This window comes from Octopus sinensis, unplaced genomic scaffold (assembly GCF_006345805.1).
Source record: "Octopus sinensis unplaced genomic scaffold, ASM634580v1 Contig10815, whole genome shotgun sequence".
In the NCBI taxonomy this organism is placed as follows: domain Eukaryota; kingdom Metazoa; phylum Mollusca; class Cephalopoda; order Octopoda; family Octopodidae; genus Octopus; species Octopus sinensis.
In genome coordinates this window covers 142,228-155,210 of record NW_021832223.1, presented here as the reverse complement: position 1 = coordinate 155,210, position 12,983 = coordinate 142,228, and the positions used below count along the sequence as shown (strand labels likewise).

The following is a 12,983-nucleotide window of genomic DNA, read 5'->3' as shown; positions in this document are numbered from 1 at the left end:
CATCTTTTAATGTCAATTTTTTGTATGAATTGTATACAGAAATATTTTCAGTCTCCAGCAAATCAGTTAATTACTGTAGCTTTCTTCTCATGAAATGAGTCTTGAAGGTTTTTATAATTCTAATATACACTGGTTGTAGTAATCCAGTAGAATTTTTAGGAAAAAATAAAATCTTAATACAATCCAAGTTTTGAGGAATAGAATGTGCAGGACAGTGGTCTATTAGCAATAAAATTTTCTTCTTTTTAATTTTAAGCTGGAGATCAAAGCTAATAATCCAATCAATAAAATAGATCCAGTCATCCAAGCTTTCTGTGAGCTATAATATGAGACAAGACATCCATAGTCAAAATTTTTAAAACATCTAGGCATTTTTGGTTTTCCAATCATCACAGGTTTCAATTTATGACTTCCGGTCATGTTTGAACAAAGCATAATAGACACACGGTCTTTAAAATTTTTGTATCCTTGGAATCGGTTTCTGCATACGCTTTTCGATGGAATAAGCTTGTAGTATAATGCAGTTTCATCCAAATTATAAATTAGATCAGGCTTATACGATTTAGAAATTTCTTTAAATTCTTCACGAAAAGAATTAATGTCAACTACTTTATCTGTTCGCATCTCTCCATGTAATTTTAGCATTCTAAAACCGTGTCTCTTTTTGAATTTTGCCAGAAATCCATTAGAATTTTTAAAGTTACTAAGTTGTAGCTCTTCGGCAAAATGCGCAGCCTTACACGATATTAAGGAATCATTCAAAAAACCACCTAAAAATTGGTTTTCAATTAATACCTTTAGACTCTATTGTATCCATCCATTCGATCAATTTTTCTTCAAGCGTAGGAAATTTGGTTTGTGAGCAGCTTTATACGAATTTTGATAGATTTTCGAATCCCGTAAAATAGAGTCTTTATTAAGCAGTAGATTATTGATCGTCTTTCTCGAGATCGTCTTGTGGAATAAATGTGAGAATCTGTCAGCCAGAAGCTGACACGAAACACTGTCATTTTCTTCCTTGTAGTTTATAATTTGTGTTTTTTCAAGAAAAGTGAGCCGAGTATAACGTCCACGAGAAATTTTATAAGACATGTGATTAAAAAAATAGTTTATTTTCTAATTAAAAAAAATAATAATTCAAAAATTGTGGCCAATTTGAGAATTGGCCAATTTGCGAGGTGGCCAATTTGCGAGGATTCACTGTATTTGTTTCGTTAAAAGTAATGTTGTTACTTCGAAAAAAAACAACAAACGACAACGTTAATTTTTAATTATTTACTTAATTAATAGTCAATAAATTAGAGATAACAAACCGGTAATCTTAATTAAAATAAACTTTGTTAAACTTTAAAAACAAAAATTTTTTCAAATAAGTCTCAACCACATACAGTCCTTTCGTCTTAAGATCTAGTAATGACTTTTACATGGACTGAAGATTCTTTCTGTCAATCAATTATAGAATCGTTTTGATGCAGCAAACATTGCTGGTCTTAAAACAAATGACTCTATTGAAGAATGACAATAACCAGAGGTATTTAGTCCACCACATTTTTGTTTTCTTCCTTTGACAATAAATAGTTTTTAGGATTTGATACTTTTTGTAAAATTCGACATGAAACAATAATTTCTGACATGATAGTCTAAGTAGCTAATGTGTCCAAAGCAAAAATAAAAAATGGATTGGCTACCAAAAGTTAAATTTTATTAAATTAAAAATCAAATATTTTAGCCAAAAAATGTCATTTTTAAAAATTTCAACATGTTATTAAGGCAAAAACAAAAGGAAAAAACGTTAAAAATAAAAAAAAGTTCACAATATTTACACCTTATCAAGAATGGGAGGCTCCACGTGCTCAACAGGCCTATCCACAACTGTAGGCTGAACCTCAGCACCAGTCGAATACAGTTGTTCAAGTTGAGACTCTACAACTCAACCAAAACAAAAACTGTCATATTTAGGTCGCTTTAAAACCTTGACTTTAGTCAACAGAACTTCGCCCAAAAGATAGATCCTCTCTGTCCCTTTGATCACATCCTTAGCCATCGCCTCTGCTTTACTAAAAATCAAAACCAGAAGATTACATTATTTTGATAAACGAAGCCAAGTCGGAGGACGCAATTCCTCTGGTCATCGTGTCCACCATCACCTTCCTTATTCGTTTTACTAGCCTCCTCTGACAATAACTGGTCTTTTTGATCTGGTTCTTGTTCCTCCCCTTAGAACCCACCATAAAGCAATGCAGTTTATATCCGTCGGTTGTACTCGCGGAGGCGTGGGCATCCACAAAAGTCTAAATGGAGATCAACAAAATAAAGCCAACGTGCCATTTCTTGACAATGCTTTGTTTTTTGTCTTGGGTTGTGTCCATTCCGGCAAAGGAGGTGTAGCAGTTCTTCCCTTCGACGGAATCGCACACAAAACGACTTGTGAAATAAAAATTCAATTTTTATACTTATCTCTAACGACATCAAAACTTTCTCAATTTTTGTACTTTTCAAAATGCCCAAAAATAAACTTCGTGTAATTACCTGGATCAAATACTGTTGCCAAAAATTCGGATTTCAGAGTTCTAGAACAATCCAAAAACATTTATTATTATTAAAAGCACTCCCGAGAAGTCATTAAACTAATTAAGCTTCTTTTGTGCCGCGTGAACAACAATACTGTCCCACAACCTTCTCCAGGTGCCTCTCCTCTTTGCCAATTCTCTCAGGTTGTCGAGATCATCAGCAGTTTCGAGTTTCCTCCCAATAATTTTGAGATCCTGATTTAGCACCGATAAAAGTGTTGTCCTTGGTCTTCCTCGGAATGCGTCTCCGCATTGCATGAAATATGTTTCCATAGCAATGTTAGCAAGAGTGGCGACGTCCATCCGCAGAATGTGGCCAAATTGCCTCCATCGTGATTTCAGGATTTCGATCGAAAGAATTTCTGAGTTGCATAATTTGTATAGGTTGTCGTTTGTGATCTTCTGCGGGTAGCGAATGTTGAGTGCTGTACGTAATTGAGGTCAATGGAAACTGTCTAGTTTCTGATTTTCCAGTTTTGTGAGTCCTCAGGTTCCACAGTTGTAAGTAAGGATTGGCAATACAAACGAGTTGTTACACTTTTTATATTTTTGGCACAGGGCACCAGTCCATCTGTATGTCCAAATTACATCAGCCGTTGATCTTCCCTCCCTGAATCCACTTTGTCCATGGGATAGAAAACTGTTTACTCGGTCATCTATTCGGGTCAGTATAATTAGCGATAATGTCTTTCTCAATGTCGATAGCAGAATAATCGGCCTCAGGTTGCCAGGAGGTCCTCTCGGTCATTTATACAATTTCGTGACTAGAACATGGGCGGTTTCTGATCGTGTTGCAGTTATGCAGATGAAGTTTGGAGACAAACCTAATTCGATTATATCAATTATCAACATATATGCGCCAACGGGAGCGAGAGTTAACTCCAATCCTGAAGAGCTGGACGAATTTTATTCCACCCTTACGGAGACATATAACTCCCTGTCGTCATATAAAATTTTTATTGCTGGCGATTGGAACGCCAGAGCAGGGAGAGCCCGGTTTGGAGAGACCTGCATTGGGTCGCATGGGAGAAATCGCAGAAACTCTTGCGGAGAGTCCTTAATTCCATTATGTTTGGCATTTGACCTATTCATATCGAACACCGCTTTCGACCACTGAGCAAGGCATAAAACTACCTGGAAAGGAGCAAGAAAAGACAAAAACGGGAACATTTACCCGATTTATAACCAGATTGACTACATCATATGCAGAAGAATTATGAAAAACATATTGTCAGATGCGAGATCCTATGATGGTCTTGAAACAAGCAGTGATCATAAACTGGTTGTGATTGTTTTAAAGAGATTACATGGGACAGTTGGCGTACAAAGAACAGGATAAATGGAAACCACTTCTCCTTCGGAGTGGTTAAACCGTTAATGAAACTAATTATGTTTTCGCTTCTGGTCCGAATGAGTCATTTTAAATTAACCTTATTTATCTAAAAAGGTTTGAAAACGTAATTGGTAGTTACTCTTAACCTCAGAAAAATTGTGAAACGCCTTAATGATTGAGGAAATCTCGACATGTTGCAAAATCGCCAGAAATAAAGAAAGCTGTTCAGAGAACTGATTTATTGTGTTGCAGATGCTTTGCCATGACCGATGGCATCGCGTTTGTGCTTAAAATAATAATAGTTTTATATTAAAAATGTCTTACTTTTGCTTCCGGAAAGTTTTCATGTCCGACATCTTAAATAAATGACTATAGTAGATTTTATCAAATACATTAAAAAATGGTCAAACTAGTATTGTGCACAATTTACCAAAAAATACGTTTTTATTTGCCACTACTTCAAATACGTAAAATGTTTTCGTTTTATCACATCCAAAATTCACATATTTCTCGGCTTGCATGCTTTCTAAGGTCATCCGCAACACCAGTGTCTGATGTATGCCTTCACCTTTTCCTCCATGCCAAGCACCGCCAGATGGATTTTGAAGAATTTTGACACTATTCCGACCCAGGTCTGACGACAGGAACGATCTTTTCTTTCGCCCGGTGGATCGCTCCCAGTTCATTCGCCAGCAAGTCGTATTTGTGGAACTTTTCTACTTCGACCTGCTTAGGCAATTTTGTGAAGTGATCCCCACCTCGATAAGAGTAATTGTGTTGCTCGATTTGTCATGAACAAATATGTCTGGCTTGTTATTCGTGATAGCATTATCAGTCGAGAGGTTTGTATCGACTCGGATTTCCACAAATTCATTGCTGGTAACAGACTGGACTGAATACGTTTTAATTTGTTCGACTTTTTAATTCCATATTGGCGACATAGATTTAAATGCAAGCATTGACCACTTCGTTATGATGTCTAAGGTAGGGGCCGCAAGCATTCGCCCACATCTGGTAGCAAGGTGATCGACGGTCTTTTTGGATGAGTTGTAGTGGCTGCATTTATTCTCTCCTTTATGTTCATATGATTTCGGTTTTGTAACAGACACAGATTTGCTTCAGTCTGAGAAGAATTGTTTTCATGAATTAGCCACCCGCAAGCCTCATACAGATCAACTTTGGTATTCTTTAACATTCAAACAAAATAGAGTGCAAGGGGTTCTGTTTGATTTTTTCCCATAGATACGTTGAATTTTCACCAAGTCTGATATTTTCAATTCATTTAAATTTTCATTGTATTTTCAAAACAAGAATTCTGCTATAGTGGCCATATGTGTTTTCTTTGAATTGATGACCCGGAGAATTCCTGCTCTTCTTTGGCAGTAGTTTGCCCTATGTTTCAAATTAGCATAAAAATTGAAGATGCATTCTCTCCACTTTATTATTGACTAACTCCAGACCTCTTACAAATTCCTTTCTTTGAAGATAAAGTATTTCTTTGTTTGCGGGTTTCAAGTGAACATGACTTTCTATAAGAATTCTACGGATATTTTTATCAATCTGCTCGAATAATGGTTATAGAGGGAGAGTGGGTGTTCGTTTATAGCCTTGAACAAGTTTACAGAGCTTGATTCAGTTTGGGTCATCTTCTTCGATGCTTCTTCATAAATTTTCTCCATAACTTTATTTTTTAGAACGTTGCTATTTTTATCTTCAAGAACCCCCAGATATCGGTATCCATCCAGCCCATCGAGTAAGCAAGCTTTCATAGACAAAGACTTGACATTCGTTGCAGATTTTTCAACGTTTCTTTCCAATCCAGCTAGATCAAAAACGATCAAATTCTCCTACTATTATTTCCATTACGTCATTGTGACGCGAAAACAACTTTACATCGTCCATAAATAGGTGGTTAGTAGCATATGCGAGTTCTGCTTAAAAGGTCCATTAACCGCACAAAAATGAGAGGTGAGAGAGAATCTCCTTGCAGTATACCTCTACTGATTTTAACTTCTCCCAGTTTTCTGTTTTCCAAATTTATACTGATTTTTCATTTGGTAGTAAGTTTCCTGATAAACATTACCATCCAACACGGGAGGCCAGAGTTTAGCAGGTCTTGATTAAGAATTCGTGGTCGACTGAGTCAAATGCTTTCCCCACATCAATCAACATATAAGATACCTTATTCGCATTTCGTTGGTTGATACACTGATTTACGATTGCCTGTTCATTCGCTCCCTGACACATTCTTCGTGTTCCAAGTTGATTGTCGCTAACAAGACCATATGCTTCGATAAATTCCGATAATTTGTTTTTCACACACTTTTTCATCAGTTTCTACCGGTTGGGCATACACGTTATTGGTCTCAGATCCTTGGGTAAATCACATACATCCATTTTTGATATGAGGTACGTAATTCCGGTGTCAAACCAATTTTCTGGCGTATATTCATCTTTTATTATTTTCCCTATCTCCTCGTATAGGGGTCCATGGACAGCAGTGAAGCTCTTTATAAAAAATGTTTTAAACTCCATCACAGCCACTTGCTTTCCAATTTGGGAGAGGTTTTATAATATTAATAATTCCTTCGTTTGGGAACTCGTCGAAAGTATTCTCAGAACCAGTGACTCTTTTCGTAACCGGAAAAATGCTTTTCTTTCGTTCATGTTTACTCCATATATTAGTCCAGAACGGAATGCATTCCTCTTGATTAAAATTAATTACCGCCTTCTTATTAGTTCCACTTACTGATCTATAGAACCGTCTTCTATTTAGTTCACAACATCAATTCGCTTTCTGAATTCCTTCCTGAGTTGTAAACCCTCATCTTCTTTTCCATGATCTTGATCTTATCCCGGATGAAAGAAGAAACAATCTCTCCTTTTTTTGATTTTTTGAAGCCATATGAGCACAAGGTGTCACGCTGTTCGTCAGTGAGTTTTTTCTTCATCATATCGCTAACAGTTAGGACTTGCTCAAGCTGTAGTTTGCATTTAGCGATTTTTCCCTTCATTGATTCTTCCCAGTTACTCTTGGGACTGGTCTTGTTGGTAAGGCTTTCATATGTGCACTGTCCTCCATAGATGATATCGGTAATATCGTTGATATTTAAATTTTGCAGATCCCATTTAAAATATCCATTTTCAACAGTTGTATTGGAATTTTCCTGGTTGGGACATGGAGGTTCCTTCCAATTGTACGTATTCGCCCAATTTGGGTGCAAAACTCTTCAAAGCATTTTTCAAAGACTGGGTAATTAGTGGCCATTCACTCCTGAGTATCCTTTTGGAACTCCACTTTGAGACTCGACGACATCATAAGCCCATTGTTTTGGGTCTTCACTGTTAACTTTGTCAAATAAGCCGATAGAAGATGAACTGAGAGGTCACAAGTAACCATTTCTTGTGCGCCGAGCACATCATGGACCACATTATCTACGGTATTTTGGTGTTTTCTTTTAATAGTCTCCGTAGATTCGTCGTCAGAGAGGTTTCTGTTCACATCGTCAAAAACCAACATGCTGGTAACAACAAAAAATCGGAGATAAGCCAAATAATAGCATTTATTTGAATAATATTTAAATCTTACTATCACAGGCTGTTGGATGGCTCAGAGAACCCCCAACCCACCCCTAATTCTGTGACTTTGCGACTTGTAAAAATAGCCCGTCTTGTCTGGACAACACCTAATTGCTTCAAGCTTTCCACATGCTAACAAAATTAAACAAATATTTCAAGAAAAAATTATTTTTTTGAAAACACAAGCAAATTTTCGTAGAATGAAATAACAATTTGAGGACATATACGATTGGCGTCGGAGGCAAGGACGGTTTCAGACTTAAGAGAGTTCTTCCTATTTGTTGATTAAATACAAAAGTGCCATTTCATCGTGAAGGTTAGCCGACCGTCAATCATCTGAGCATCCTCGATGTAAGCAGGCTCCAGTCCATGCGGAAAGGCGACTTGTTTACTCTGAGTTTGTTAAAATAATTTAATACCTTTTTCTTTTTTGATTTTTTCTTTATATTTTTGGTTTTTTGATACTGTTTGATTAACATTTCACAATTTAAATTTTCTACAGGCTCCCACGAATTTTCTGAGCTGAAAATGAATGAGAACTATTTAACTTTGGAAATCCTTTCCATGAAACCAAATAATACTCCTTTCCTTCTAATACTAAATGTTCAAGAAGTGACTCCACTTCGTAATCCATTTGATAAATATTTATTTTATAAAACAAAAAATATTAAAATACAAAAATAATGGAAATATATATTTTTTAAATATTCTATTCCTAACGATTTTGTTATTCTTAAATGGTGACAGAAATGAGTCACTTATTTCTTTATTATATTTTTGGGAAATGAATTGGAGATCACAGGGATTATAATTAACTGGTTTACCCTGGTCTTTTGGTCAATAAATGTCTAATGTCATTATATTTTCCTTAAATCTTCAACAATCTGTTTTCTGTTCAATTTCTTTTGTGGTAGCTCTCACTCTAATAGAGAATTTTGAAAAACGTTAATGCTTGTTTATATGTGGTTCAAAAGCTAATTTTTAGAGCACCAATAATCGAAGTTAAAGCTCGGAAAACCCATATTTTTTACTAGCTCGGAATCTCACTTTGCTCATCGCGACCTAGCTCCTGCGGAGGGCCTGTTTCATCAAACAACCAAAAGTTTATGTAAATATATTAACTCTATTCTAACGCCTGTTGATAAACGATGTTTGTGGTTCGTTCTTCCTTGGCATATATGAATAAATTTTCTCTTCTACGTACCCTTGAGCATCCCACAGCCATCGAAAAAGCACTTGCTCTCTAAAAATAAGCCAACTACCTTTAATGACTGTCCCTGAGTCTTGTTTATTGTCATCCATAACTTATCTTCAACGGAAACAGATAGACTAATACCAGATAACTAACACATTAAATAGATAACAAAAAATAAATTAAGTCGTAAAAGAACCAACAGTGAACGAATTGAGAAAGTAAAAAATTAACAGTTTTAATTAAATACCTTAACCTCAGCTTTTTTTCAGCTTCGTTTTCATTTTTCAGCTCCGTTTTTCCCACTTGTGTCATCTATGGAAAAATTATTTTTGAATAATAAAAATGATTTAGAATAGAAGCAACCAAAAATAAATTCTATCTTTTCTACGGAAATTCTTTTAATTGCGCTGTCAATTGGTAGTCAATTGTGTTAATGCAATTTACATCTGCTTCGATACTTGTCTAATTCAAAAATCTATTATTTTATTTAAAAATTGAAAGATTCGTTATCAACTAATAGAATGCAATGTATTAACAAAACTAGTTATCTCAGAATGTTAAATTTTCTAACCTGCACATGATCAATTATTGAGCAATTTTTTATATTATTTGAAGAAATACCAAAGAAGGGATCATTAATGATTTGGATTGCTGAGTAACATACCACTGACATACTACAAACAAAGTCATTGAAGAAGTCGTTACTGATAATTGCTACGAGATATTCTTTCAATAATTTGCTTTGATCTTTGTAAAGAATAATTTAATGCCTGATTGCGCGAATTTAGATTATAAATTCTAGATTAGCGATAGGGAATTTTCAAATGTTTAATTTTGGATATGAAGTCTGTTTATAGACCAGCACATCCAACATTTCAACAACTTGATGTATTATTATTACTATCAGTGGATCGACACTATCAATAAAAATTTCAATCAAAAAAAGAAGGGATTTTTAATCAAAGACATTTTACCGGAACAAGATATAAAACAGTCGGAGAATTCTATACGGATTTCAAAAAAGAAAGGCTTGAAAAATAAAGAATTACAAAAGAAAGAATCTAAAAGCAGCACATTATTGCTATGCAGTTATTGTGGGAGAGGATATGATCTTAAAAGTGCATTAAAGATGCATGTGCAAACGCACCTTCTGCTCTGTAAATGTAAGCTGTGCGGAAAGCACTTTTCGAGGACCTGGCTGCTGCAAGGTCACATGCGAACTCACACTGGAGAAAAACCGTACAAGTGTTCTATTTGTAATCGAGCATTTGCTGATAAATCAAACCTCAGAGCTCACGTTCAAATTCATTGTCGGACCAAGAAAAACATCTGTAATGTATGTGGAGACACTTTCTCGAGACTTTCGCAGCTGAAAAAGCACTCTCGAGTGTGCTTCTAAAATATTAATGTGCCGGAAAATTAATATTATTAATTTTTCTGAAAGTAATAACTATTTAATTTTCTGGTGAATAATTAAAAGTAATAAATATTTAATTTGCTTTGTAAAAATGAATTATTAGACCAAGAATCAAGACAAATTATTTTTTTAATTGCCCGCAGGTAATAACATTGCTTTTGATGTGTCGTTAATCTGTAAAACATGATGTCGATCAATAATACATAAAAAGATGGTACAGTTACATTAAATTATTTTTTAGCCTGTTAATTATTTTAATTGCTCATAAAGTCTGTGATTTGAATAACAATGTTTTTATCAATTTTGATTATTTATAGCATTTAAAGGATTATAGTGTTTAGACGAGTTTTAATTTGTTACAATCCAATAAAATTAATAATCACTGCATGTGATTTGTAATACAAATATTCACGGGATAATCTACAAAGTAAACATACACCATTATTATTTACACTAATTGATCAGGTAGATAATTCACTTATAAAATAATGGTGTGAAAATGTTTCAATACAATTAACCAATAAGGCTAAATTAATACAACAAAAAGGAGACACAATTAATACAACACACAACAGAGAGAATCTCTCACTACTATTTTAGTTGGCAATTAGTTTAGCTGAGGGTTTCCTATTCCCAAGTAAACAGTCTACTTTTATTTATTTGGTATCAAATTCTGATTAAACCAAACCTTATTCAGTGCCAAACTTTTTAGACGAATTGCCTTTGAGGCAGGTCGGAAGAGCGAAATATTTGTAAAAATCTGCTATGGAAAGAGACCACTAAATAAACCAGACGTCGCCTGGACTAGAATGGAGTCAAATAAGTAGGCTATGAAAAATATAATAGAAAAGGCACCAAGTGGACCTTTCCACAAGATAATATAGAACTACTAATAAAGCCAAATAAAAAAATCAACGATATATACACCGATTTTTAAATACGTTGGCAGAAACATTCCGCCTGGAAGCAGCAACAACCGAAGGAGACACGTCAAGATAGTCTCTCTGTTTATTACTTCTTAGTCGTAGTCGACGTTGTTCGAACTCTCCCTGGTCACTGTCAGATTTATCATCTGCTCGACGCGAGCGTTTACACAGCGGAGACATTATGGAGTTGAGTAACTTTCTTGATCTCGTCTTGAGACCTTTTTTCTTCCTATTCTTTAGCCTTTCTGCTATAGTATCGCCAGAAATTTCCTCGGGGACAGGAGGACCAACATCTAAGAAGGTTGTTAATTGAGTTTCAGAGGCATAGTCGCTAAACATAACGCAATATTCCTCCTTCAATGCATCATGAGGGAAACACACGACCTTCTACATGTAAATCTCAACCAACCTCCTCAATGGAAGGAACAACAGTGCTCGACAACGACTGAGCACACGTCCGGGCCTCTGCAACTCTTAATCGAGCACTACCTTCCAATATCCGATCCAATGACCTATCAGAAGATAGTCTGGTTGGGTTAGGGGATGAACAAACTACAGACATAAGAAGAGTGGGACAACCTTTGTTTTCCATTGTATTGAATGTACCACCCGATCGAGCAATCCGTTCAATTTCAGCTTCAACTGCCTCTACTTTGAGAAGGAGGAGAGAATTGCTTTCCAAAACAGCCGAATGGGAACGAAACAGAGAATTCATACGATTCTCCAAAAGAGTATGGCCAGAACTCAGTGGGTCAGCACAATTGCCGACACTACATTGAGGAGAACACGACGACAGGTGGACATTCTTGTGAGGAGACTTGAAATTAGTCCCATTTAGTTGAGTCTCCACTAAACCAGGATCTATTTCACTCAGATGGGACTGTCGGCGAGTCACGGACTGCCCAATCAGCTGTGTATATTCTTTGAACATATTCCTCGAGTAACAAAACACAATTAACCTGAGTCCATTGATTTGTCCAACAACATCAGCCATTATATTCCGACTTTGCATATTTATATCCTTCGTCTTCTTCATTAGCGACATGACTTGACAAATAAACTGATTGTTCAGTGATGTGGAAGGAATGTCCTCTTCTCCTGTCAGTGAAGTGGCGAGGGAAATGATGTAGTTCTTTACATCATTACAAAGTGAGTCAACAATCCGTCTGTTTTCCTTCCGTCGGAGATCACTGTCAATTATCCAATTTGCATAAAAAACTGAAATTCTTTAGCCTCAGCGATTCTCTTTCGTAGGGCTAATTTCAGATTGTGCGCTTTCAATTTTCTACGCCAAAGACGATGTTGAAGGTCTCGGACAATTGACTGCAATTCCTACCATGGTTATTATTTGCTAATACTTGGTTTGTTTTATTTGACAAAGGAATTTTATTGTGATCCATTAACACACAGCAAACAACAACAAAGAACACCGCTAGTTAAAAATTATAAATATTAGTTAAACTTAATTTGAGTAAATAATATAATACTATTATAACTTTATTCTCTTAAAGACAGAGAGAAACCAATGGGTCCTTGTTATCCTCAGTTTCACTTCATCAAGTCTCTTTATCGCAGAGGCGAGGAGGTTTTTCAACACCTTTGAAGGGAAATATTTAACTCAGTTTTTTTGGGTCGTCCACTCTTTCTGTTCTGCTATTACAAAAACAAGATTCTATTTTTTATAAGGAGAAAACAAGTAGCTAATTAGCAGCAGAGGATAAGATGGAATGGCCATTCCCATGCAAGATGGCTATTGATATGAGTTGGAAAAGCCATGTCCGTTATCGATGATCATTTCTCATTCTGCTTGCAAAGTCCCCCAATTTAATAAGGAATTTTTTAGTTCTGCGATCGGGGCAAAGATATAACAGTGCGATAATGCACTGTATTTTTTGACTTTTAGAGTTTCTGCCAGGTTAGCTGCGGAGCCCGACTCTACGGCTGACGTAAAGATGTTTCCGGC

The 12,983-nt window shown here is 35.7% G+C and overlaps 1 protein-coding gene across 1 annotated transcript; it reads right to left on the bottom strand.

Annotated features, from left to right (window-relative positions):
- Positions 1-222: 222 nt before the first annotated feature.
- On the bottom strand, positions 223-5,672 carry LOC115228527 (tigger transposable element-derived protein 6-like). Its single transcript, XM_029799097.1, has 4 exons — positions 5,526-5,672; positions 3,492-3,704; positions 2,543-2,570; positions 223-770 (listed from the first exon to the last, which is right to left on the bottom strand). Exons 1-4 carry the CDS (start codon positions 5,670-5,672, stop codon positions 223-225), a joined length of 936 nt encoding a protein of 311 aa, XP_029654957.1.
- Positions 5,673-12,983: the final 7,311 nt, after the last annotated feature.

Excerpts from the sequence above, each read along its gene's own strand:
- LOC115228527 (XM_029799097.1), bottom strand. The coding sequence starts at position 5,672 with ATGAAAGCTTGCTTACTCGATGGGCTGGATGGATACCGATATCTGGGG. Across the intron at positions 2,571-3,491 it reads ACAGGGAGTTATATGTCTCC|AACTCTGAAATCCGAATTTT; the intron begins GTAAGGGTGGAA and ends GGATTGTTCTAG. Across the intron at positions 771-2,542 it reads AATCCGAATTTTTGGCAACA|GTGGTTTTTTGAATGATTCC; the intron begins GTATTTGATCCA and ends ACCAATTTTTAG.